Source organism: Perognathus longimembris, chromosome 6 (assembly GCF_023159225.1).
Source record: "Perognathus longimembris pacificus isolate PPM17 chromosome 6, ASM2315922v1, whole genome shotgun sequence".
NCBI classification, from domain to species: Eukaryota; Metazoa; Chordata; class Mammalia; order Rodentia; family Heteromyidae; genus Perognathus; species Perognathus longimembris.
In genome coordinates this window covers 76,543,079-76,570,184 of record NC_063166.1, presented here as the reverse complement: position 1 = coordinate 76,570,184, position 27,106 = coordinate 76,543,079, and the positions used below count along the sequence as shown (strand labels likewise).

At 48.8% G+C, this 27,106-nt stretch overlaps 2 protein-coding genes across 3 annotated transcripts in view; one reads left to right on the top strand and one right to left on the bottom strand.

The window, feature by feature from the left end:
- The window catches only part of Sys1 (SYS1 golgi trafficking protein), a 29,503-nt gene extending 16,271 nt beyond the window's left edge, over positions 1 to 13,232 (bottom strand). Inside the window, exons 1-4 of one of the 2 annotated variants that reach the window (XM_048349501.1) lie at positions 13,112 to 13,232; positions 12,653 to 12,892; positions 10,916 to 10,983; positions 8,373 to 9,576 (exon numbers count right to left, since the gene is read on the bottom strand). In XM_048349501.1, the coding sequence (XP_048205458.1) occupies positions 9,336 to 9,576; positions 10,916 to 10,983; positions 12,653 to 12,814 (471 nt within the window). In that variant the 5' untranslated portion in view covers positions 12,815 to 12,892; positions 13,112 to 13,232 and the 3' untranslated portion in view covers positions 8,373 to 9,335. Of the gene's footprint in view, positions 1 to 8,372; positions 9,577 to 10,915; positions 10,984 to 12,652; positions 12,893 to 13,111 lie in introns of those variants that run through there. The other variant, XM_048349502.1, reaches the window with a different exon arrangement.
- On the top strand, positions 85 to 3,075 carry Tp53tg5 (TP53 target 5). Its single transcript, XM_048347504.1, has 6 exons — positions 85 to 141; positions 255 to 332; positions 537 to 667; positions 1,903 to 2,415; positions 2,449 to 2,464; positions 2,499 to 3,075. The coding sequence occupies exons 1-6, from the start codon at positions 85 to 87 to the stop codon at positions 2,547 to 2,549; spliced, it is 846 nt and encodes a 281-aa protein (XP_048203461.1). The 3' UTR covers positions 2,550 to 3,075.
- Positions 13,233 to 27,106: the final 13,874 nt, after the last annotated feature.

Sequence of the window (27,106 nt, the reverse complement as noted above, 5' to 3'; positions counted from 1 at the left end):
TTCAACCTAGGCCAGGATGGGGGCTTGCCAGCCTGGGTGGGGGAAGGGAAAGATAAAGGGTGAAAGGAGCTCAGGAGAGCTCCAATGGTTTCTCCAGTTCTGCCTCCAAACCAAGATGATAAAACTCCCAGGCTGAGCTTGGTCAGGTTATCCCAGCCAAATGGAGGGGCTTCATGGAGATGTTGGGGGGAAAATTCCTCCTGACTACCCCCCCATCCTCTCTCCCTCTCTCTCTTTCTCTGTCTCTCTGTCAGATCCAAGAAAACAAAAAACTGCAGGACAAGACAAAGCAAACTGCCAGCAAACGAATCGAACGAGACCGACTTAAAATGGTGAGAGGATCCATTCTGGTGCTAGCTTGGGGGGGAGTGGAGTCCCCTACTCCATGTTGCCCCTGGTTGCCAGGCTGGTTGCTAAGTGGAGTCCGCAGACCCAACCTTGCGCCAAGCTGAGCCAGGGGCAGGGGAGTGGGAGGCTATCCCAGGAGAAGTAGAGCTTCTGTTTTCTCATTCCTCCAACCCCCCCACCCCCACCAGGTAATAAGAAACTTGTCGTTATTGAAGCTACTCAAGAGCTCAAACAGTCGGATCCAAGAGCTGCATAGCTTGGCTAGAAAGTGCTGGAATTCAATAATCAGAGTTCCCAAGATCCTCCAAATCTCCTCTGGGTGAGCTCAGCCTATCTGTGACCTACACAGTGGACCCTCTAGCTGTCTTTACTGGGCTAAGGCACTGTGCCGGGGAATTTAGAGTATTATGTTCACAAAGTATTTTTTGTACCTATTGTACTGATAGAGGGACTGAGGCTCAAGGGATAATGTGATTTTTCTTAGTTAAACAGAACTGCTAAGTGGCAGAGCAAGGCTGTGGAGTCACTCCTGTCTGAAATCAGAGCTGTGGCCCTAACAGGGGTCCTCCTCCTCCTCCTCTAATAATGAGAAGAACCACAACACAGGGTGCTAAGTATGGGGGAGAGGTCACTCTTATCAACCAAACTCTGGCCTGCAGCCTAGCTGCTGAGGTCTTAGGATTAGTACATCTTGCTGAGGCTCAGTTTCCTCTTAAGTCACATGAGAGCTGTAAGGAATTTTGAGCCTGTACCTGCCGAGGAGAGCCGCAGTGCCAAGCACTTTATGAGTATGTGCTCATTTATTCTTTGCAACAGTACAAGGTAGGATTGCTCCCGTTTTCCCAGAAGTCTCGGCTCTACAAGCCACTGCTTCCTACTTGGCAGAACCACCATCAGACAGCTGTGGGGCCCACAGTCCGGCTCACAGTACCTGTTCTCTCCTTCTCCTTTGGGCTCTTCTTTTTTATTTGGCTTCCTAGGTACAGGCAGTCAGGAAGCAGAATTGGAAGGAGGAGGAGGAGGAGGAGGAGGAGGAGGAGGAGGAAGAGGAGCAGCAGCAGGAGGAGGACCTATAGCCCCTCACTTTTACAAGCTGGCTGTTTTTGTCAAAGCAGTGGAACTTTTCAAATTCCAACTGTGTTGTTGCTGGGGGGTTGTTACCTTGCCCTCATCCTGCCCCCACCCTAGGGCAGATGGGGGCAGTGGAAACCCCTTCACAGAGCCCTAAGATTTCTTGGAAACCAAGTAGAAAGGAACACTGGACCTATCCCCCTTTAGCCTGAAGTGCAGAGACAGAAAAGCCTAACCTAATGGCACAGGCAGACTGTATATTCCTTTGTATCCTAACTACTGGTCATTAATCTACCATATCCCTTCCCTGCAAACTAATCATACCTTCTACCACCAGGCCCCTGGGCAGTAGAGAAGTTTCTTTTCAGGCCATGTTTAGTTTTCTTAACAGGTTCCCCTGAGCTGGCCACATACAACTCTGTCAGGATTAGACGAGAAGACCAGAGCCTCTTCCTCTGCTGACAGCCTTTTCTCTCCCTGCAGGGACAACAATGTCTGCAAGAAAGTGAAAGAAAAGAGTGAAGAACTCCAGAAGGCTGGGTCCCTGAAAAAGCAACTGGAGTCCATAGGGGAACCTACGGAGCCAAGGTCCAAGGATTGGAAGCCCAAGCTGGAGTCAAAGCTGGAGAACAAGGCAAAAGAGCCACACGTGATGGTGCCAAGAGAACAGAAGTGTCCCAAGGGTCCAAGGACATCAAGTGGTGTTGGCCTGAGAACCAGAGCCCAGGGGAGGCAGCTCCGCTCCAAGGGTCCCCAAATCCTCTTCTTGAAGGTCTATCATCACAGAACTCCCATGGGAGACAAGAAGCAGCCGGGTGTAGATGACCAGTGGGTCTGGTTTGATGGGCTGCCCACCCGCGTCCGCGTCCCAGGGCCCCGGGTCATGTGCAGACCCTCTGCCTTACGCTCAGCTAAGCGCTGCTGCACCCGTTTCTGCTCCGCATCCCTTGAGATGCCTATGCGCCGGCAATACAAGGTGGGTGTGAGAACACCGCCGCCAGGCTGGGGTGAGATGCAGAGCTGCAGCAGGCCCCCAACTGGGCCCCAGAGTCAGGGCCCAGGATGTTGGGGTCTGGAGGGAGACTCAGCCTTCAGGCCCAGAGAGGGGAAGCCATTCACAGCAAGGTTAATAGCTGGGCTGGAGTCTCTCAGGAAAACAATAGGGGTTCTGAGAAAGAAAGGAGGCCGCAAGTGTGATTCTGACCTGGATCGTCTGCAGGGTGAGGAGCTACTGTGGCTCTGAATTCCAGTCAGAGGTTTAAGCAAACCGATTTAGGGAGTTCCAAAATGTGGGAGGAAACAGCCAGATCAAATAACTCGTGTTTAAGGAGGAGAGGGAGGAGAAGGTTGGGAGGGCCTGTCCCTTACTTCCTCATGCGCCCTGATTATCAGGGGAGCAGGGGAAGACTTCGGCCCCTCCTGGGAAGAACTGAGGTCCCAGGAGAGGAAAGCGTTCTTGCCTCCTGAGTTGACATGGAGGTCCCCAGGCCCTCGCCGCGACAGCGCCCTCTGGGGGCGATCCCTGCGGTAACACCGAGAGGTCTCTCCGCAGGTGGTGTGAGCGGGGAAGGAAAACTTGGGAAAAGGATAGAAATCTACAATCAGCCGAACGCCAGGGATGCGCGGGAAAATTCAACAAATAAAGTCTCCCCCCACCCCCCTCCAAGGGATGCTACCGCTGGCCCTGCCTGCTTGTTTGGGGCCGAAGCACAGAGGCAAAGATGAGAAGGGCGTGTGTGCGTTACGACTCAGCTGCCGGGGTTCAGTTCCCAGGCTCCTAGGGTCAAGCTAGAGACAGAACCGCGCGCCAGGCCCCCCCAAGACCCCAGCCACAGGGCACCCCAGGGGTGCGCTCTGTGAGGTCAGAGGGCGCCGGCGAGCGCCAGCTGCCTCACAATGGCGCCGCGCCTTGCCCAGGGCCACGCAGGCACCAAGTGCCAGGCCCACGCCGCCAAGCCTGGAGGAGGTGCGGGGGAGCGGGGCGGCACTGCCCGCCGGGAGTATCCGAGACGTCCGACTGCGCCCCATCCGGAACACGGGGAAGGGCCAGCTCCGGTGGGCAGGGTACTGCGCTCCCACTGCCGGCCCTCAACCCCAACCCCTGGGCGACCCCCATCCGGTTGGGGTCACCCTCTGTCGTAGAAGCCACGGTACCCCGATCATGAAGTTGGGGAGAGATAAGCTGAGCGAACCCCGGTTTGCTCCGCAGGAAGTCTTCCTGGAGGAAGCTGCGCAGAGCGCACCCACACCATAGCAGCTGAGCCATCCAGGGGCGCAGAGGCCTCTGGGAGAGAGGCAGGGCTCCGTCGGCCCCGCCCACTCTAACCACTCCCCCCCCCCCCCCCCCCGGCCCCAGTAGGGCTCCCCAGGTGACCAGGTATCCTGGAAGCCCTTGGGGTCCCAGGCCTGTGCCGGGAGACCTGGGCTTCCCCTCAGCCTTTTTTCTCAGTAGTCTTCATCATGGTTCTTTTGCTGGGCAACCCTGAACAATGACTGTACTCCATCCTCCTCCCCAAATGACTTTTTTATGTGTGTGTGCCAGGCCTGGGGCTCGGACTCAAGTTCTTCTGCTCTCATTAGGCTGACGCATTAGCACTTCTCCCAAGTTCCTTCTGTTCCATCAACCTATACACTATGTGCACCTTAACCTCAACCACACATGCTAGGCATGGGCATGCCCATGCTAGCAAGGGCGACTTGATCTCAATCAAAAACAAAAAATAAAGCCTGTTTCCTGCCAACCTCCCGGCTCCCCCCAGGGAAGGCTCCTGAGTGGGGGCTGAACACTGAGAGCCTGGTCAAGATTAGCAGCTTGCATTTCCACCAGAGGACAGGACTGAACTCCAGCTGCCCGTGGGTATGGCTGCCTACTCTGAAGCTAGTGAGCCTGAGGTCCAACATGAACCTTCCTCAAGTCACTGGAGATACTAATTCCTAACAGTACATTCCTTCCGGCCCTAGCCCCCACCTGCCTGGCATTTGTGCCTCTGGCAACCTACCTCCCACACCATTCTACAATCTTAGGGTTCTGTCTTGAGTCTGTGATGGTACTAGGGTTTGACTTCTGGGGTGTTTCCCAGACACTCCAGTTTAACCATGTCTCCAGCCACCCCCCAAACCCACAACTGACACCTCTCCACTTTCCTCTTTATGTAACTTTAGTTTCTGGGCTCATTAAGGCACTGAGGTACTGATTTGGGGAGGCCACTCTAGAAGCTAACAGTTAAGTGGAAGACAACCTGTTTGAATCCAAGTGCCTTTGAGTTAATCACAGGACCTCTTTTGAGCCCATTTCATGTTTTTAAAAGAGGGATACTAACATCCATTCCAAAGGGCTTGAATCAAATCAGGCTGATGAAGTCAGTTTTAGGGTGCAGAATAAAATGTGTGGCCTCTTCTCAAGTACCCTTCCTGGTCAATGCTGTAAGAATACCCCGGGGGGAGGGGAGGGGGAATATGGCCAAGTGATGAGTGCTCGACTTGCCCACATGAAGCCCTGGGTTCGATTCCTCACCACCACATATACAGAAAAAGCCAGAAGTGGCGCCGTGGCTCAAGTGGTAGAGTGCTAGCCTTGAGCAAAAAGAAGCCAGGGACAGTGCTCAGGTCTGGAGTTCAAGCCCCAGGACTGGCAAAAGAAAAAACCCAAGGCAGGTCTTTATATAAGAAGCAGTTCCCTAACTCCCCTTTTAGGAACTAGCTGCCAGATCCCCAGCAAACCCAACGTTTTAGGGCCGAGGACGTAGCTCAACAGTGGAATGTTTGCCTAGCATTTGCAAGGCCCTGGATTCCAATCCTAAAGCTAAAGAGTGCAAGGGAAGTTGTGTTCACATTTGGTCATTTGCTAAAATGTTATCTATATTCCTGAGACTGTCCCAATTTCCTGGATGAGGAAATTAAGTAATTGGAAGGTGAGCTCTTGCCTGTAATCCTAGCTACTCAGGGAGCTGTCACCTGAGGGCCATGGATCAAATCCAGCCCAGACAGAAAACTGTGAGACTTATCTCCAATCACCCATCAAGAAGCAGAAAGTAGAGCTATGGTTCAAGGGGTAGAGTACCAGCCTTGAGTGGAAAAAGCTGAGAGCATTCATACCTTAAGTTTAAGCCTTAGTACCAGCACACAAAAAATAAAATTAGAATGTAAAAACAACATTTCTGAGGCAGACAGGCAGGTCTAGCTTTCTTGAATTTTTTTTTTTTTTTTTTTTTTTTTTTTTTGCCAGTCCTGGGCCTTGGACTCAGGGCCTGAGCACTGTCCCTGGCTTCTTTTTGCTCAAGGCTAGCACTCTGCCACTTGAGTCACAGTGCCACTTCTGGCCGTTTTCTGTATATGTGGTGCTGGGGAATTGAACCCAGGGCTTCAAGTATACGAGGCAAGCGCTCTTGCCACTAGGCCATATCCCCAGCCCCAGGTCTAGCTTTCTATTAACTGTGTGATATTGGAAAAAGTTTCCTTCATAAACCTGTTTCTTTGCTAAAAGGGAGATGGAGGTAGCAGTTCTTAACACACTGAGAATATGAATGAACCACTTGAAAGGCCTGGCAGACAGGAACTCCGTATTTGGCTACCTCACAGCCAAGCCCGAGTCCTATCTACCATTAGGAAACACAGGCTCAGAAGAAAGCTGGCTCCTGTAAGTGGGAGGGAGCCTAATAACGATAAAAGAATTATGGACTACTTCCTTTGTGTCAGGCACTGTGCTAAATGCTTTACCCATGACTAATTAAGCCCTCATAATAACCCACAGAAGTGTAATCTGCCTTTCCTATCCTTGATTTGCAATCAACCAAGTATGGATAGAAAATCTGAAATAAAAACTTTGTTCCTGAACATGTAGACTTCTTGTTAACTCCTAAACCACATGGAACAGTGTAACAACTACTTACAGAACAATTACATTGTAGTGTATTACAAGTACTCCAAATATCATTTGAAGTAGATGAGAATGGGCTGGAGGTAGCTTTCTGATCTAGGTTCCATCTTTGTTCTTGGAAATAAAGACATCGTCTACCTTCCTACAACCATTTGGAAATCTCTACACATTATACTCACTTTCTTGAACAGCTAGTAATGTTTATAAAACACTATTCACTTTCCGTTAATTTGTTTTTAAAAAGTGTTTTGTATTTAAAACAATACAGTAGGGTGGTAGCAGCTCATGCCTGTAATCATAGCTACTCAGGAGGCTGAGATCTAAGGATCATGGTTCAAAGCCAGCCCAAGCAGGAAAGTCCACAAGAAAATTAACTACCCCAAATCTGGAAGTGGAACTATGGCTCAAGTCATAGTGCTAGCCTTGAGCACAGAAGCTAAGGGACAACGCCTAGTGCCTGAGTTCAAGCACCAGTACAGGCACCAAAAAATAAAATAGTAGGATGAAAGCTATGATTATAAAGTGATAGACTATGCAATCAGAACATGCACATCCCTAGCTACTGACCTCTGCAGTGAACTGATTGTCACCACCAGAGCACCAAAAAAAGCCTGTGTGCTCTTTAAAAAATAACCATGGGCTGGGTGCCAGTGGCTCATACCTGTAATCCTAGCTACTCAGGAGACAGAGATCTGAGCATCACAGTTCAAAGCCAGCCCAGGCAGGAAAGTCTATGAGACTCTTATCTCCAATAAAACTACTCAGAAAAGGCTAGAAGAGGCACTGTTTTTTTTAGGGGCAGAGCACTAGTCTTGAGTAAAAGAAGCTCAGGGACAGTGCCCAGGTCCAGTTCAAGCTCCAGGACTGGGAAAAAAAAATTTTTTTAAAAGGAACCATGGGTAAATTCCTTACATTGTCCTCCTTATCTGTAAGATATGGACAATGGTATTTCCCACTTAGGAAGACGAGTGAAAAAGAGACAAAGCCCTTACCCTCTGATGGACATTTTATAAACAGTCAGTGGATATTAAAATGGCAAGTACTACTGTGTACTACTGCTACTGCATAGTTCTTTCAACTGTTACTACTTCAGAAATTGTAAGAATCTTGGTTTTGATTGTCACTCAGTTCAGTCACTGTCACTTTATCATTATGAAAAAAAACAAACTCAGCTCCTCTAATGGTTAGCAACTTCCTAACACTCAAGATACACAGATTTGTCATCACAGAAGAAAAAACTTGACACTAGGAAATCCCAGAGTTGTTTCCACCACAGGCCACCATGGAGCCAGCTGCCACAGGAGCGCTTCAACACGGGCACAGGTGCAAGACGGGGGGGGGGGGGGGGGGCCACAGACCCAGCTGCTCTCACCACCTGGATTCCGCAGCCAGGAGTACTGCATCCCTTTAACTGCCTTCCATCTTGACCACAGCAGAGTTCTAGAACTTTCCCAGCCTCAGCCTAGGGGCCCTCCCACACCTTCACCTTGTCAGTCTCAACCTTCTACTCTGCAGGTCTGACACCCCGGTGGTAGGAAGGGCTCCTCAGGGAGACAGCCAACCCATCTACTTCACTCTAAGACTGAAAGCTGAAAACCAAACACTAACTTGGGCAAGCCCCAGAGAAACAGGAGGAACATGATGCTCTCACTGTACAAGTGAGGCTAAAGCAGTGTGTTCCACTGCATCTGTTTAGAAATAACCAATGTGGAGGAAAAAACTGGTGGCTTACTAAGGGCACAGCAAGGTGGCTGCAGGTGTAGGAGGCATAATAGAAGAGCTCCAGATACTTGTGGGTTTGCTGGTTTCAGTCAGGGTTTCTTTATGTGGCTTAGGCTGGCCTGGAACTCACTAAAGCCTTGAGCTCTGAATCCTCTTGTCTCAACCTCCCGGGTGCTGGGATTATAGGTATGTACTACCAATGCCTGGCCTACTACTTAGTATTTTAACCAAACAAAGGAATAACTCTGGGACTCAAGAAAGGAAAAAGTGGCCTCATCATTCTTTATAGTTGTCATCATCTAGCTGTGCCCATTTCTCAGTCCCAACAATGGCATTACAAAATAAGTACAGGCAGAACCTTGGAAAATACTGTAATTTATGTACACAGGAGGGGCAACTGTAAGCCTCTCGGAAGAAACTCCACACCACAGGAAAACCTTAGCTGCAAAAATCCTGTCTCTCTCAGCAGAGCCTGCCTGGGCTGGATACTTGGGGCCACTTGATCTCTGGGTATCCATCACACCATTCCCATGGTAGAATTTTAAATAAGAAAAAGAAACTGCAGCGGGAGCCGGGGTGCCCAGTTGTTCCCAGAGACGGGCAGTGGCTTTATTCTGAGGGTCAGATCAGAAGGGATGCTGGGGTTCTTCTCTGGGTCCGGCGGCCTGCTGCACTGAAGGCTGGCAGCAGGATGGGGACTGGACAGAGAGAAGTGCAAGTCAGTCATGGGTCCTGGGGCACACGCGTGCACACTCACATGCACACACATACAGACACGTGTGTAACTGGGCACAGGCGGTGCGTCTTCCTTGTGCTCGATGCCTCTGTCTGCCATTCTATCTCTGACAGCAGCCTAGTACTTTGTACCTATGTCTCTGTGTCTACGGATCCATAAATCAAGTGTTTCTCAAACACAATCACTGTGGTTCAGCAACATGGCAAAGGTAACAGCTGTCCCGAGGTGGGTGGGGAGAGTGGTTTGTGCCAATCAGACATCCTTAATTCTTGTCCTTTTCTTTGTGAAAATGACAGCTGGTGATAGATATGATGGCTCAGGGGTGACATGGCTCCAAATCTGCTATGCCCTCAGAGAGGTTCCCTTTCTGACCTCTGAGGCTTCAGCAGACAGAGGCCGTTCTTGCACTTGTGATCCTGGCTGCTACCTGCCTTCTGGGCGAGGCCTCACTAGCTCTCCGCCGACAGAGACTTCACATTTCCAGGGCTCCTCTCAGACCTGGGCTGGACCTCATCTGGAGGCTCTGAGCAGCACAACGTGGTTGGGGCTAAGTACCAGTGGGGTTGTCCAAAAGGCCCCATTCTAGACATTGGATTTAGGGGCTGAGTTGAGAGGGATCTCCTTGAGTTCCGTCCGCATGCACAGGTACTCCCCGATGACAGCCATGAGTGCAATGCACACGGCTTGGACCAGCCACCAGGTCAGCGCCGAAGGGAAACGGGAGCTGTAGAACCAGCAGCCCAGGAGGTGAAAGAAATGGACAGTGACAGTGAAATCCAGACACTGCTTCCCTCGCCGGATGAAGTACAGCAAGCCCAGGGCACTGTGGGGAAAGGACAACAGCGCATTGTCACTGGGTTGTCCTGGTCTTTCTTAAGGGTGGGGAGAGTTAGGACACCATAGCAGTCAGAAGCAATCTAGATAAATGGGCAGCAAGGGATGTGGTGTTAGATGCCTGGAGGAACCCGGCAGGCAACATCAAGAGTGGGCCACTCACGAGCTCACACCAGTAATCCTAGCTACTTAGGAAGCTGAGATCTGAGGATCTTGGTTCAAAGCCAGCCCAGGCAAGAAAGTCTACGAAACTCTTATCTCCACTTAACTACCCCAAATACTGGAAATGGAGCTGTGGCTCAAGCCATAGAGTGTTAGCCCTGAGCAAAGGCAGATCAAGGATAATGCTCAGGCCGAGTTCAAACTCCAAGACTAGCAGCAAAAGAAGTAGATCAGACTGAGAAGAAACAAAGGATGAGCCTGATGGTAGATGCAGCTGTCACTGGGAGGTGCTGGGGACTGGCGGGGTACCTGAAAGCACACTAAGGGACAACACACACTTGCATCTAGGCAAATCCTTACCATACCAGGGTAGCCTGGAATCACACAATATTCCTATTATCCAGGAGAAAAGCCACAAATCTCAACTTTTCCGAAACATACTTTCAAGTAAGAATGTTTTAAACAACATGTGTAGGCGAACATACTTACAAGCCAAACAGAGTACACTTCAAAGCCCACCAATTTTCAAGTGTTTTTCTGTTCTAAGTACTTCCTGTGGATTCACTACTTTAATCTTTACAGCTATGGGATAAGTAATATGGTTAGCCCCGTTTTCTTGATACGGAAGCTGGGGCTTAGAAACTAGATGAACTAATCCAAAGTCATTATTAGACTAGTGGTACAGCTAAGATTCAAAGCGAAGTGAGTCTGCCTTCTAGCCTCAGATCTCAAGTACAATGCTAAGCTGTTCTTAAGGAACAATGTTCATGAGTAACCTTACTTAGTCCAGCCCCTTGAGGACAGATAAGAAGTCTGAAGCTAAATGAGGAGAAAAACCAACTGGTCAAGTTCACAGGGACCAGTAATAGAAGCCAGTTCTCCTAACTCCAGCCTGATTCTTTCTTCACCTGACACTGCATCAGAGAAGTGATGAGAGACAGAAACTGACAGGCAGACAACACGCACAGTGACAGAAGAGCTTTGCACCTAAGTCAAAACAGCAAGGGAAGAAGCCCCATGGCAGAGCTGCTCCCAGAACTGGTCTCTGCCACCACCCACTTTATCACTCCCCAGGCACAAGTGCCAGCATGTCTCATGTCCAAATTTAGGAAATTAGTCCCAGTCCTCAGACCCAAAAGCCGGATAGCAAAACTGGTGATACTCACCAGGTGAGGGCGTTGAGGATGAAGGACATCATGGAGAGCCGGCCTGGAGGTGTAGAAAAGCCCAGGATCTGAGGAGAGAACCAGAAATAGAAATATGCTGAGAAGTGAACCCTAGAGCCCCAGGGAAAAGGGGATGTTTTTGTCTGTATGGTATTCTATTTCCTGTAAGGGCCTTTCACACACATCTCTTATATCTCATTTGGTCCTCACAGTATGTGAGAAAGCATCATTATTCTTATTTCACGATGAAGGACATAAAAGCTCAGAGAAGTTGAGTTACTCAGGGTGATACATCAAATAAAACAAACAGCAAGTATACATAAACAAACAGTAAGGTATCAAAGGGAGAAGAGTTCAGCAAATGAAAGTTTCACAGGCCAAGCACCTGCTTTTGTAAATAAAATTTTACTGAAACACTACCCCACAACTATTTCTTTACATATTGTCTATGCTGCCTTGCTTATTTTTGGCCAGTTCTGAATTCAGAGCCTTCCACTATTCGTTTGCCAGCTCGGTTGGCATTCTACCATTTGAGACATGCCTCTAGCCATGCTAATTTTGGAGAGGGAATCTCGGGGGCTGCCTGGGATGGCTTTGAACTGTCAGCCTGCAGCTCCCATGTTTCTGAGTGGCTAAAATCACAAGCATGAACCACTGCTCCCAGCTATGACTGATTTTGCAATGGCAGAAATGAGCAGCTGTGACCTAAAATATTTACTCCCTTACCCTTTCACAAGTTTGCTGACCTATGGCCTAGAACTCAGACCATTCAAGGAACCCTAGGATTTCTACATACCCTTCCTCAGAGGACCAAGGCTCCTAAAAAGCTACTACCCTTGCCCACAGTGCTGATGAAATCTCCACTAGCCCTGACATAATACTGCTGAATACCAAACATCTGCCCCCCATGTTAAGCTTTACAAAGGCTCTGACACCCTTAATCTCTTATTATCCTTACAAAAATCCTTGAAAAGTGTTTCATCACCACTACTACTGTTACTACCACCCTTTGGAGGGTAATAATAACTTGCTCAAGTACTAGGCAAAGAATAAGCAGCAGGTGTGAGGACTCTGTCATAAGTCCCATACCTGGAAAAACTATATATTCATTAGCCTATACCAGTTGCCTCTTGGTCCCATTACACTCTGGAAACCGCTGATTCCCAGGCCCCTCTGGGCCTCTTAACATTTTACTAAGGGCGACATACACATTTTCTAGGAAAGTTGGAGCTATCTGCTCACGTTTGCACAGCTAATATGTTTGGGGCTGGATTGAACTGTAACCGTAAATTCTTTGTAGTGTAGTTCACCATCTCTCAAATGCCATTCCCGTCATTTTGCTCACGTAACATCTGCCACAAATCTCATAGCAAGTAAAGTAGGATTTAAGAGACGCCTGTGTGATCCCAAAGTCCAGGAGGCTCCCATTGTTGCCCCGTGTAAACTTGGGCTCAGGAAGTGGTGTTGGTTTCCCAGATCTCAGAACGAACGGGGCTGGTTCAGGCTTGCCTGGGACAGGGGCCCCTGGGCCCTTTGCACCCCACCCTCCCATCTCTTCACACTAAGTCATTCCACGTGAAGAATGTCAGCTGAGACTTAGTAACCGGGAACTCCCTCTCCCGGAGCCACGGAGCAAGAGGCGGAGTCCCGAAGTGTCAGACGACAAAAGCTGACACAACTCCCCCGTGCTGGCCAAGAAGACCCCCACCCGCGCCAGACCGGGGACCACCCCCCTACCTCCGCGTCGAACATCTGATCCAGCGAGGGGCTGCTTCGCACCAGCGCGTCCACGAGCGCCAGCCACAGGCCCAGCGAGCCGTAGTAGACGGTCTGCATGAGCACCATCTGCGCCAGGATCAGCAGCGGGTCCCACACGTAGCTACGGAACTGGCCCGCCATGCCGGCCCCGGGGCCCGGCCGCCGCGCGCGCCTCGGTCAGCGCCCCCTCGCCATGGGCGCCCCCGGGCACCCCGCCACCTGCGGGGACACGCGCCGAGCCTCAGCCCGCCCGCCGTCGCCGTGGCAACGCCGCTCCGCCGGGGAGGGGCGCCTGGGACCCAGAGGCGAGGCCCGGCCGCCAGGCGGCGAGGGCGGGGCGGGCCGACCCATTCCCGGAGAGAGGGGGGAGCCCGGCCCCTCCGGCCCACTCGGCCCCACCCCGGCCCGCACACGAGCTTCCCGAGGGGTTTCACTCACCCAGCGCGGCGCGCGAGGACTGGAGCGTCCGAACGTGGCTCGGCCTCACCCGCGGGCTCCCGAAATAGCGCAGATGGACGGGACCACGGTGGAGAGGCCCCGGCGGGTCTAGCGAGGCCAAGCTCCGGCTCCCCCCTCTACCCCCGCCCCGCCCCGCCCCGAGGAGCCACTGAGGCTGCGCGCGGCAAAGGGCGCTTCCGGATCGGAAGTGGAGGGGCGGGACTAAGACTGCGCAAATGCAGTGGGCGCAACTCCGCTGTCGACTACGCAACGGAGGGGCGGGGTTAAGATTGCACGGGGGTGGGCTACACTCCAGAGTAAGGGCCTGCCGGGAAAAGGAGCTGTGCACATGCGCAGACGAGGAGCGAAGGCGAATTAAGGTGAGCCACGAAAGCTGTAGAGCTTGCGCGCCCTCTAGAGGGGAATCCTGGGGGAACAAAGAGGGCAACCGAGGGAGAGGAGGAGGAGGGGTCAGGGTAAGAAATGGTTTATTTTCAGCTTGTATTTCCAGTGTTGTTCTTTTCCCCTCTCCAGCATTAGGTTTAGGAATGACTTGACCTTGCAAGCTCTTCTACATTTTGTTACCACTGTTCTCATTAAACAAGTGATGGAAGACCAGAGAAAAGGAGCGATGTGTCCCAGTGCACTAGTCTAAAGCAAAAGAAGCTCAAGGGCAGCGCCTAGGCCCTGAGTTCAAGCCCCAGGACTGGCAATAAAAAAAGAAAAAGGAAAAAAAAGCAGCAGTATTGTCTTCAGGACGTGGAGTTTAGTGGCAAAACCAGAATTAGATTTCAGTTGTTTCCAAACACTACTGTGTTGTTTTAGTACTCACTCGTTGCTAGGAAGGTTAGAACATATGAGACAATACAGGCCCTGACATTCCGTGGCACAGTAGTGGGTGTTTTACAATGTGGTTATCCAATGGAAAGAAAGTACAAGTTCTGAAGTCATTGCCCAGGGTCAAATCCTGACCTTGCCTGTTGTGATTATATTATCTCTGCCACCCCTGAGTCTGAATAGTGGACAGTCAGTAAATATTTGCCTGCATGAGTCAAGAACAGGGAAAGGGTAACAGCAAACTGATGACTCACTTAATTCCTGTCCCAGAAGACCAACTCTCTTCATCAATTCCACTTTAAACTTCCTGGGAGTGGAAAGAAGGGTAGTAGCTGGTTCTAGGAAAAGGAACTTGGGCTTAGAGCCAGTCCTATCACTAGCTGGGGCACCAGAAAGCCACTTCCATCTTTAAACCTCAGCTTCGCTGTTTATGCAATGAGGAACTAGACAAGATTAACATTTTCCAGCGTTGAATTACACTCAACCACTTATTTTCCCATTAAAAATGTATCAAAGCCCCAATGTAACTGCCAATCTCAGTTTCTGAACAGCATATGATAACTATGTTATCATCTTGATTGATACTATTCCAGACAAAAATAAACTTGATATTTTAATCAAGAATAAGTAATTTCTCTTTTTTAAATTTAAATTTTATTGTAAAGGTGATGTCGAGAGGGGTTACAGTTACATAAGTAAGGTAATGAGTGTATTTCTTTTTGAACAGTGTTTCCCCCTCCCTCATGTTCTCCCACCCCGCCTCCCCTCTTCCCCAAGTTGTAAAGTTCATTTCCAACATAGTATCTAGTGAGTATCACTTATTTTCTCTTATCTTTGGAAACACTCTAAACAATCACTTGGACTCTAGCTTGGAAATTATTAAGATCCAAAGATTTCCCAGGTGTTTTCCAACTCAGCCATTCTTTTAGGGACCTCAGTTCAGTTCAACACACACGTGTGTGTACACACGTGCACACACACAAACACACATCCTGGAATTCCTCCAACCCATCGACGGGTTATATGACCCAATGTTTGTGAGAAAACATTTTCTGTTTGTCAAGTGCCAACATGACCCAGTTTAATCCTTGCAATTCAAGAAGGTAGATGATTACCACCACCACCCTTTTACAGATGAGGAAGGTGGTGTGAGACTCAAATCCAGATATCTGACTCCAAGCACCAAATTCCATTTCAGAAGAAAAGAGAAAAGAAAGAAAAGGAAGATAGGAGACAGTGAAATAGTTAGGTGGTAGAGTTGTGGTAAGTAGAAAATGATCAGTGAAATCTTTCCACTCCGATGGCCAGAGGTAAGAGATCAGGGAGATGTGAGAAGAGAGGTTTGGCTTAATTACCACAAGCAAGTCTATCTTCCTTCCAGTACTGGAGACTGCCCCCCTCAGGTCATGGCTGGGTCCACTCTACCCATCTCATCCCCCTATACCCCCCCCCCACACACACACACCTCCAGGGCAAGGAGTCTCTCCTCACCCATTCTCTCCAAATGGAAAACATAGGTAGCCTGGAGCTTTCACAAGTTAAAGTTGTACACATTGTTTATGTATGATGTCATCCTAAGAACCTGCCTCCGGGAAAACCCTACTGGGCCAGTTGGCATCTTTCCATTTCCTTTTCCCTTTGGAAGTTCACCTGTTGGGTTCCCACTTTGTCAAGCCCTGGAAATGGGCACCATCCTGTGTCTTAATCTGAATCCAACCAGGAAATCAAAAGCTGGGGCAAACTAGGGCAGCTCCCTTGGCCTATTTGTAGCCTAGTTGAGAGCACAAAGCCTGAGCAAGAGGGCCACTGAATTGCTGTGTGACTTTGGGCAAGTCCCTTGTTGGGTTTTCACACCTCAAACTACAAAATGAAGGAGGAGTGGCATTGGATGCCAACTTCCAAATGCAATCCATGGCCCTGTGCCATCTGAATCACCTAAGGAACATATTGCACGTCCAGATTTCTTATTGCAAAACTGTCTAAATCTTCAAAAACAGTGTGGAAATCTACACACACACACACACACACACACACACACACACACACTACTGAGGATCAAACCCAGAGCTACTTATATGCTAGGCAAGCATTCCCTTACCAAGCTACATCCCCAGCCAATAACCCATATATTCAGGTTAGATGTGGAGGGACACACCTATAATCCCAGCACTCTGGAGTCTGAGGCAGGAAGCTCATGAATTCCAGTCTAACCTGAGCTTCATAGACGCTATCTCAAAAGACATTTAAAAAAAAAAGAGGAGGGACAGAGTGGATCTGAGGGAGGGAGTATTCCTCAAAGGTGCTTACCCAGCATTCCAGAGCCAGGCCCTGAGTTCAATTCCCAGTACTACAAAACAAACCCCACCACACATTTGGTAACCACAGAACACGATCACCTAAGCCATCTTCTCCATCTAACAGAAATTAGGTATTCACTGTGACCTTGACATGTCCCCAGCTCTCCTTGGGGTTCTTTTTTCCATCTGTAATATGAGGGCTAGACTAGAATAGCTGGTCTCAAAGGGCCCTTCCCACAGTGCCAAGTCTGTGGTTACAAACTTATGAATGAAATTTCAACTTCAGGTCAGGCTGAGTGACGGAATGCCCCAAGTTGGGACAAAATGTCCTTTGGGTGGACAGGAAGGTAAATGCCTCTGGTCACTTAGTCATTCACGTCATTCCCACACTGGGGCACGGTTGTGAGCATGTAAGGACAACTCCTACTGGGGTCACTTTCCTGATCCATTCCCAGAAGTCCTATGGGAAGTGTTCTCATAGGGGTCCATGAACTTTAGAGCCCTGTTTAGATTCAAATCCTGGTGCTACTACATTCCCGAGGATGTTATTTCGTCTCGCTCAGTCTTGTTAGTGTTCTATAAAAATGGGCATCCAAGTAGCACCCAAATGTGTGCTTAGCTCACTGCCTGAAAAATCCTCTGTGCTACGTAAATGTTAGCAATATTAATTAATTACTGTTATCATTCCTTCCCTTGGAATGTGGGAGTTAGAGATACTTGAGTTTTCTGTCAAGTATCTTACTGGGTGTCAGACAGACACAGCCTGGTGGCTGGAAGAGAGAAGGAGATCAGTAATCTTGTTTCTTTTCTTCCTCATCTCACTCCTACTCCCAAGATTCAGTAGCTCCCTTCCTTCCTCCCTCCCTCCCTCCTTCCCTCTCTCCCTCCCTCTCTCTTCCCCTCCCCGCTTTGGTTGCTTCATTGCTTTGCTGACATGTTTCCTTTCGGAGAATAGATTATGAAAGTCTCCCCGCCCGCCCCCCCCCCCCCCCTTCAAAGCCATGTCTCAGGAACAGGTTATGCAACTCTCTGTGCTCAGACTTTTTGGAAACTCCATGTGGGAGGCTGGCATTTGGCCGCCTGTCCTCCAGATGGGTGACAATCCTGGACTCTGGCCAGTAAGTTCCACTCTTAGAATGGAAATTAGAGAGAGGAGGGAGAGAGAGGGCAGGAGGGAGAGAGCCAGCATTTGAGCTCATTGGCTGCCTGCTTTCTCCTTCAGACTGGGAACCTTCTGTTACCGGGACTACTTTGGGGCTGTTTGAGGAGGAGCATTTGCTGAGCAACTACTTGTTTCTAAAACAAGCCTGTGAGTTGTAGACACTTTTAATAGACATACTGAAGCGATTAGGAAGCTGGGACTCAGAGAAGGGACACTGTTTACCCAAAGCCACATTGCTAGTGGTAGAGGTGAATTCCAACCCAAGGCAGACTCCACACATTACCTCTTCCCTTCCAGATAAAATGCACTGGGAAGTACGGTTTATACACAGTTCTTTCTCTCTCTCTCTCTCTCTCTCTCTCTCTCTCTCTCTCTCTCTGTGTATGTGTGTGTGTGTCCTGGTAGTAGTGAGGCTTGAATTCAGTGTCTCACTCTCTTGCTTAGCTTTTTGTGCTCAAGGCTGATGCACTGTCACTTGAACCACATCTCCCCTTTTGGCTTTTTGTTGATGAATTGGAAATAAGAGTCACCTAGATTTATCTGGCCTGGACTGGATTCCAATTGTGATCCTCAGACCTCAGCCCTCTGAGTAGCTAGGATGACAAGCACGAGCCTCAGGTCCCTGGCAAGAAGTTACTTTAGAAATGGCATCCAACCATGACTGGTCTGAATAAGTAGAGTTTGAGCAGAAACCCGATTGAAGTGAAGGATGAAGCCAATGGTTACCTGCCACATTCCAGGTAGAAGGAAGATCAGAGCAAAAGCCTGAGGCAGGAATGAGATGGGCAGAGTCATGGCATCACAAGGAGCCCAGTGGGGCAAGAATGTCGTGGACAATGGGAAGAGTAGAGGCTGAGGCCACCAGCCCATACCCAACAATGTCTAGCAAACAATTTGCTGTCAATGTACAGTGCCCCCCGGGAAATGAGCAGAGGAAGGAGGGTGGGGGAGAAAGAGGGAGAAAGCAGATTGGTTGATTGACTCATTCATTCACCAGCTGCAACAAATATTTACTGAGTGCTTTCTTTGTGACTGATATTGCTAGGCTGTGGGTCACATAGAATGATGTAACCGAAATGGTCTAAACTAGTGGTAGCTCATACCAGTAATCCTAGGTACTCAGGAGGTTGAGATCTGAGGCTAGTGACTTGAAGCCAGCTGAGGCAGAAAAGTCGTGAGACTCTCATCTCCAATGAACTACTCAGAAAAGGTTGGAAGTAGCGCTGTGACTCAAGTGGTACAGTGCTAGCCTTGAGCAAAAAGAAGCTCAGGGGCAGTGCTCAGGCCCTGAGTTCAAGCCCCAGGACTGGTACACACAAAAAGAATAAGAGAAGGAAATGATCTAAACAATATAAAAGAATTCAGATGGAAGTGCAATGTGGTCTCAGGAAAAGATGTCTCGGAGGAAGGAGCATTTCAATGGAGTCCTGAAAGGTGTGCAGAGAGAACCAGGGCAAGAATGAGCTCAGTATTCTAACACCAGGCTGTCATCAAATCCTGGTTGTGTTGACTGGAGAAGAGAACGGAAGCCTAAGGCATGGGAGGTGAGTAACTACAGATGCACACACATGGTCACATGGCAGAGTCAGTCTTCAGTCCTTTTCTGTTGTTGTTTTTCCCACATTGGAGTTTGAACCCAGAGGCCGATTGCAAGCACTCTCCCTTTGAACTACACTCCAGTCTCCGTTGTGACCTTACTACTTGTTACCTTTCTGCTGTATCAACAGCAACTCTTGCTGTTTATAAACAGCAGGTTCTAGTTCCTGTGGTATCTGGGACACAGGCTCATACCTCCTCCTTGATGAGGGGCAGGGAAAGCCAGGAGGAAAAGGAAAGCTCCACAGAATGACTGGTTCCCAGCATCCCCTCGTTTTCACTGTGCTCCGGAGCTGCGTGACATGTGAATCACATGGCACAGCGCCCACCCCAAGTAAGTGCCCAGATGATGTCTCTACCAGGCCTCAGAGCCAGTCATGTGTTGTGGAGAAAGCCCAGGACTGGGAACCAAGGAATCAAGATTTTAAGGAGTGTGTTGCGCGCATGCGTACGCCTGAGCGCTGGGGTTTGAATTCAGGGCCATGAGCTTTCTAGGCTGGCATTCTACAACTTGAGCCATGCCTCTAGCTCTGTTTTTGTTTTTTGTGTTTTTTTTGTTTTTTGCTAGAGATAAGGCCTCTCAGGCTTTCCTGTTTGAACTGGTTTAGAACGTAAGTCTTGCAGATCTCAGCCTGCTGAATAGCTAGGGTTACAGGCATAAACTAGCAGCAGGATTTGTTATTTTGTTTTGTGTGGTTTTTTTTTTTTTTTTTTTGAGACACAATCTCACTGGATATCCCAGGTTGGCCTCAAACTTGCTCTCCTCCAGCCTCTGACTCCAGAGTGCTGGAAGTGATTAGGGCTCTCGTGAGAAGCATACATCTGGGATAAAGACTAGACAATAACAATAAAGACCATGTGGCCTTAACGGTCTGGAAATAATAGTGTTGCATGCCTATAGTCTCAGAATTTGGGAGGCTCAGACAGGATGATTGTGAGTTCAAGACCAACCTGTGTGACAAGTGAGACTTATCTCAAACACACACATACACACACTTGATAATCCTGCTAACCTATGTAATCTCTCAATTCTGTTTTTATTTTTTGTCTCTAGATCCTAATAGCTTCTAAGTTCTCCTTTCCTTTCCTTTTTAAAAAAGTTGAGCCAAAGTCTCACTGTGTAGCCTAGGCAAGCCTCAAATTCTTTATCCTTCTGCCCGTCCAATGCTGGGATTACAGGCATGCAGTACTGTACCTGGCTTCTCTCTCCCTTCCCTCCCTCCCTGCCTCCCTCCCTCCCTCCCTGCCTCCCTCCCTCCCTCCCTTCCACCATTTCTTCACTCCTTCGTTTTCTACTTTTGGTTGTGTTTGATTTGTGCCTGCTAGGCTGGCGCTCTACCTTTGAAACATACCTCCAACTCTTTCCTTTTTCTTAAGCTATTCTGACTGAGGCATTTTTCATGACCATTTCACGACTTGGGCTGAGACAGGAAAAGATGCACATGAAGCTACAGCCTCAAGCATGGTATCTAGTAGTCAATTCTTAGCCTAGATAACTGGTAGCTGTTGACCAGTAATTCAGTTACTGCTTAAGAGCCAGGACATAGTGGTACATGTTTGTAATTCTACCACTAGGAAAATGGAGGCAACAGGATTGAGTCCTGGGCCATCTGGGCAACATACAGCAAACAATGTCTGTTCACCAGGATGAATCCAAAGGCCTTTCATATACAAACTGTTCATCAAATGTTTGTTGGATAGATAAGTAACCAAATGAATGAATATACTAATATTTGAACCTCTAAGGAAAAATATCCCAATGGCATTCATCCAGTAAAACATATAACAATTTCCCCCCCCCCTTTTTTTTTTGGCCAGTCCTGGGGCTTGGACTCAGGGCCTGAGCACTGTCCCTGGCTTCTTTTTGCTCAAGGCTAGCACTCTGCCACTTGAGCCACAGCGCCACTTCTGGCCATTTTCTGTATATGTGGTGCTGGGGAATCGAACCCAGGGCCTCATGTATACGAGGCAAGCACTCTTGCCACTAGGCCATATCCCCAGCCCCTTCCCTTTTCTTTTTATCTTTCTTCTTTTAGGTCCTGGAGATCAAACCCAGGGCCTGGAATACACCAGGCAAGCACCCTACCACTGAGTCACACCCTCATTCCCAAACAGCACATTTTTGTCAAATAGCAACCTGTGCTAGGCCTTGAGCAAAGTGCTATGCTATGGATATACATCCATGCATGAGACAATGGCTGTGCCTCATGAAACATTTATATCTGGTGGGAGAAACTAATGATAAGCAAGTGAAATAATATACTTATGATGACAGGTAAAGTGAAAAAATTTGGAGCAGAGCACACTGAGTAATTGAAAGGGTTATTTTCAGAACTCTTAGAAATACCTCTAGTGGATCCTGACTCACTGTGGTGCGGACTTTGGTTTGCCTGTCTTACACTGGCAGTACTGTTGTATTCCATGAATCTGGGCGGATCCTTTGAGCCAGAGTATTTGCAGTTTCTGTGGTTATGCAAGGCAGTGGCTGGAAAGTCATGGCTGTCATTAGCTGGAATTGGAGAGAGATTTGCATAAAATTTGGAAGAGTGAAAGGTTCAGCATCTCTCTGGAATACAGGGCCCCATGATCCCATCCCCTCATCTATTTTGAAAATCGTGTAGCAATTACTTATTTACTGTGTTAAGAGCCAGTGGAATAATGCAGGGTGCTTACAAAGCAACATGTTTTGTTGGTGGTGGTCATGAGTCTTGAATTCAGGGCCTGGGCGCTGTCCCTGAGCTCTGTGGTTCAAGGTTAATGCTTCACCACTTTGAGCCACAGTGCCACTTCTGGTTTCTGGTGGTTAATTGGAGATAAGAGTGTCATGGACTTTCTTGCCCAAGCTGGCTTCCAACTGTGATCCTCAGATCTTAGCCTCCTGAGTAGCTAGGATTACAGGCCTGAGCCTCCAGCGCTGGGCCAGTGATATCTTTAATGACAAAAATCATGCTAATGTTTATGTAAACATATTGTGGGAATTACCACAACATCAACATTCTTACAGTGTGAATAACTATAATGATTCCCCAAGTACAAATGAGGAAACTAAGGCACAGACAGGATAAAGTATCCTCAAGCCAAACAGCCAGTATTGTTCTGTGGATTACAGCCCAGATTGCTCTGTGAAGCCTGAGCTCTTGCCATCTAACATGAGAAAGAAGGGGATGCTGTTAGAAATGGCTCAGGACGTTGGGGGTGTCCTGTACGAATAAGGACACCAACTCAAAAGAGTTGGCAGGATAAGATTTACCGCTGCGGAAGGGTGTGCCTTTAATCAAAAATCTGGCAAGCAAGCACAGGGAGCAGGCAGGCTGCTACCTTTTTATCCCTAACCCAACAGGCCTCGCCCCCTCTGGTCCCATTGGCTGAGCTCAGATTCACAATCTGCAAAAGGATATGGCTTAATCAACAAGACATAACTAGAGTTCAAGGAGCTTCCAACAGGATGTCTTTTAGTGCATCAAGAAAAGGATGTAGGGGCTGGGAATATGGCCTAGTGGCAAGAGTGCTTGCCTCCCATACATAAAGCCCTGGGTTCAATTCCCCAGCACCACATATATAGAAAATGGCCAGAAGTGGCGCTGTGGCTCAAGTGGCAGAGTGCTAGCCTTGAGCAAAAAGAAGTCAGGGATAATGCTCAGGCCCTGAGTCCAGGACTGGCAAAAAAGAAAAGAAAAGAAAAGGATGTAACAAAAATGTAATTAACAAGGGCCAAACCACCTGGCCAATGCAGGAACTTTTCAGAAAAAAAAACAAAAAAACAATTCTCACCAGATTAACAAAAAAGAAACAAACTACTTTGATAGAAAAGAGGCTTTTCTCACATTGTTTACCCCACAGGGAGAGAAAACAGAACACTAGGAATTTCAGAAGGGGAAATGAGAGTCTCTTAGAAGCAGGTGATGGGTTGCAGGTTTTCAGGAGAAGGGGGCATTTAAGGGCAAGGTCGCTGGTATCCCCTGGGGCTTGGAGTCACTGTGGGTGCCAGGCCCACACCCAGCATGTGCTAACTATGTACCAGGAGATGTGAGGTCAAAGAGAATGCCTTCAGCCCTGTCCTAGCTGCGTCTCTGTTCCTGAGTTCTGTGAGAGAGGACTGCCTGCTAATGCTGTGGCTCACTTGCATTTGCTTGATGAGGAGCCAGTGAATGACATAAACTGTGTGGCTCATTTGGAATCACTTCAGGCAGAGCAAATAAAGAGAGGCAGGGGGAAATGACATAGATGAATATGTGTCCCTTGCCAGCAACTTTATTTCATTCTCTTAGTGACTCTCACAAAGCAGTATCTCATTTTGCAGAGATCTAAATCGACTTTCACTTCCACTGTTGGTTCCTGGAAGGAGAAGGGCAATCAAGAACTATTTTAGCACCATGCAGGAAACTGCTTGAGTACGGAAAATCTTGACTGCCTTTTGTGTTCTAGGAATCAAAGGAGACCCTCCCCCACCCCCCAAAAAATCCTCTCAGAGAACTTCAAATTTTAGTCCCTTTTTTTTTGGAGGGGGCAGGATCAGGTCCTCCTCCTCCTCCTCCTCCTCCTCCTCCTCCTCCTCCTCCTCCTCCTCCTCCCCCTCCCCCTCCCCCCCCTCCCCCCCCTCCCCCTCCCCCTCCCCCTCCCCCTCCCCCTCCCCCTCCCCCTCCCCCTCCCCCCTCCCCCTCCCCCTCCCCCTCCCCCTCCCCCTCCCCCTCCCCCTCCCCCTCCCCCCTCCCCCTCCCCCTCCCCCTCCCCCTCCCCCTCCCCCTCCCCCTCCCCCTCCTCCTCCTCCTTTTCGCCAGTCCTGGGGCTTGAACTCAGGGCCTGAGCACTGTCCCTGGCTTCTTGTTGCTCAAAGCTAACACTCTACCACTTGAGCCACAGCGCCACTTCTGGCTTTTTCTATACATGTAGTGCTGAGGAATTGAACCCAGGGCTTCATGTATGTGAGGTGAGCACTTTACCACTAGGCCATAGTCCAGCCCAAATCAGGACTTCTTTGCAAATCTAAAGATTATGAAGCCAGGCACTCACACCTGTAGTAATCCTAGCTACTCAGGAAGCTGTGATCTGAGGATGAAGGTCCGAAGCCAGCCCAAGCAGGAAAGTCTATGAAACTCTTATCTCCAATAAACCACAAAAAAAAGACCGGAGGTGAAGGGGTGGCTCAAGTGGTAGAGTGCTAGAATTGACCACAAAAGCTCAGGGATAGTGCCTAGGCCCTGAGTTCAAGCCCCGGGACTTGGGTGGGCATGCACACTCACACACACACACACACACACACAATTTGAAGTCTTTTACCCTAGAATACTGTACAGGAATAATGGCTTGTTATGTGTCCTCTTCCCACAATGCTAAGAACCAAGGATAAAACCTCACAAATCCATGGATAACTATATTCCAACATCTCTTTAGGCAGGTTCTCAGAACTCAGGGAGGGGAAAATTAATTTTCTAATTCCAGGAGGATGAGATAGTTTTATAGAAATTCTACTAACTGTAAACTGGCCATTTTCATTCTTTGCTGGTTGTATTTCCTCTACATTATTATTTTAAAACCATGACTCCTTGGCACACTCTTTAATTGATAGCTAACACTTTTCAACAGATGGTTAAACGATTACAAAGGTTGTAATTTCAACGTATTGTAAATCTATCTGCTTTGTATGTACTTAAAATAAAATGGTTATGATTAAAGGTGTAGCTCAGTGGTACAGTGTTTTCTTGGCATTCATATGAGCTTGGGTTCTGAGCCAGGTACCAGAGGCTCACGGCTGTAATTTTAGGGATTCAGGAGGCTGAGATCTGAGAATTAAAGCCTGCCTGGGCAGGAAAGTCTGTGAGACTCTTATCTCCAAATAATTACCAGAAAACCAAAACCAGAAGTGGTGCTGTGGCTCAAAGTGTTAGAGCACTATAGCCTTGAGAATTCAAGCCTCATGATTGACCAAAAAAAAGAGCCTGGGTTCTAACCTCAGAACATGTGCACATGCATACGTATGCGCACGCACACACACACACACACACACACACACACACACACACACACACACACACTGGTTCTGAGCACTGAACTCAGGACTTCAAGCTTGTGAGACAAACACTCCATCATTTTAACCATGTCCCTAGTGTCTTTTGCTTTTAGTTTCGCTTTTAGTTTATTTTTCAAATAAGGTCTCATATTTTTTTCCCAGGTTGGACTTGGACAGCAATTATCCTACCTCCACCTCCCAAGTAGCTGGGACCATAGGTAACCCCCATCATGCCTGACTTGTTTTTGAAATAGGGTCATGCTAACTTTTGCCCCATGCTGGCCTTGAGTTTAATTTCCTAATCTCCACCTCCTGCACCGTGCATATTTTATGGTAAGTTTATTGAAGATTGTTGTGGTTATAACTCAACAGTACAGCGTTTACTTAGCACGCATGCCCTTGGTTCAGATTCCAGCACCACATAAATAAATAATTAAAGGCAAAGAAATCAAGTACTCAAACGCATTACTTCCTAATTGTCTCACCACACTTTATCACCTACGGTAAGATTGTATTCACCTATTGTATCTATGTGGTACAAACACTTCTGCTTGCTTTCCAACTTCACCAGCAGTGACATCTCATTAGTGTCTTGAAATCAATCATGGTGGGAGTATTTACACCACAGAAACTGGCAAATGGCACAAATTAGCACCCCCACTTCTTCCCATCTGTTGTCAAACATTAACCAGCACACTGATAGACTTACCTGTACACACTAAGAAAATTTCACCTGGCTTGCAATCCCAGCAGTTGGGAGGCTGAGGCAGGAAGATGGGGAATTCATATCCAGTCCTCCCCCCCCCCCCCAAATAATCGGTGGAAACAGAGTTTTGTTATAGTAATGTTGATGACAACTAAAATCACGTAAGTGACCTCTCCGCAAAAATTATTTCCCATGATCTGCCTACTGATGACTTCCAGTTCTGTGCAAAGTGAAGATGGTAAACCATGTGACTTGCAAAATAATTGTTTATTCTAGGGTGATTGATTCATTTTTTAGTTTCCAAATTTTAGGGAAGTATATTCAGAATAGCTGAAGAGAACTACTCATCATTGCGTCTCTGGGAAAATATGGTCAGTGTCTGAAACTTGCTTTGCTTTTAAGGCTCTCTGCTGCAAGAGATTTGCATTCTTGGGTAAAACCCAAGGAGTAGTCGAAGGGACATTACAGAGCTGGACCTGGTGTCCAGGACCTGAAATCCCAGAGACTCTTTGGGCTGAGGAAGGATGGTGGTGGGTTGGAGGCCTGGGTGACGCAGTCTTCAAGTGGGAGGAGGCAGGAGAGCCAGAGGGGCAAGACAGGAGGTGGAGAAAATGACATAAAACTCAAATTTCAGCCTCCACAAATGATACACTGACAGGTAAGCCAATCCCTTAAGGTAGGGGGTGTGTGTGTGTGTGTGTGTGTGTGTGTGTGTGTGTGTGTGTGTGTGTGTGTGTGTGTGTCGGTGTCTTCAGAGATTGAATTTAAGGGCCTAAGCCCTATCCCTGAGCCTCTTTGATCCAGGCTGGCTGGTGCTCTACCACTTGAGCCACAGCTCCACCCCACCCCCCCTCTTTGGTGGGTTAACTGGAGCTAAGTCTCCACTGACATTCTCATCCCATCCCGGCGGCTGGCTTCCAACGGTCATCCTCAGATCTCGGCCACAGCGGTGGGCTGCCAGTGCCCAGCTTCCCTTCAGTTTTTGCACTTGGTCTGGAGAGCCCGGGGTAGTTCCAAGGCCCGGGAAGCCTGGCATATTTAGCTGTACACAAAGTTTGCGGATCCCTGGGCGAGTCTGCTCCGACCCCGGTCGGAAATCCTCCCGTCCCCTCGGAGGGCAGCGCACCCCGTTTGAAAGCTGGCGAGTTTCTGGGCCTCAGTTCCCCCGAGTGTCTAAGATGGGGTTCAGCGGGGGCAGGTGGGGGGCACGCAGTGGGGCGCAGCCCCAGGAGTGTGGAGCTGGGGGGGGGGGTGTCTTTCCTGGAGCTGGGGTGGGGGCGCGCACGTGCGCGCGCCGGGCAGATCCCCCGGGGTTTCCAGCCCCGCGGGCGGGCGGGCCGGGCTGGCGAGCCGGCGGGCGCCCCGCGGCCCCGCGTTCCCGGGGGAATTC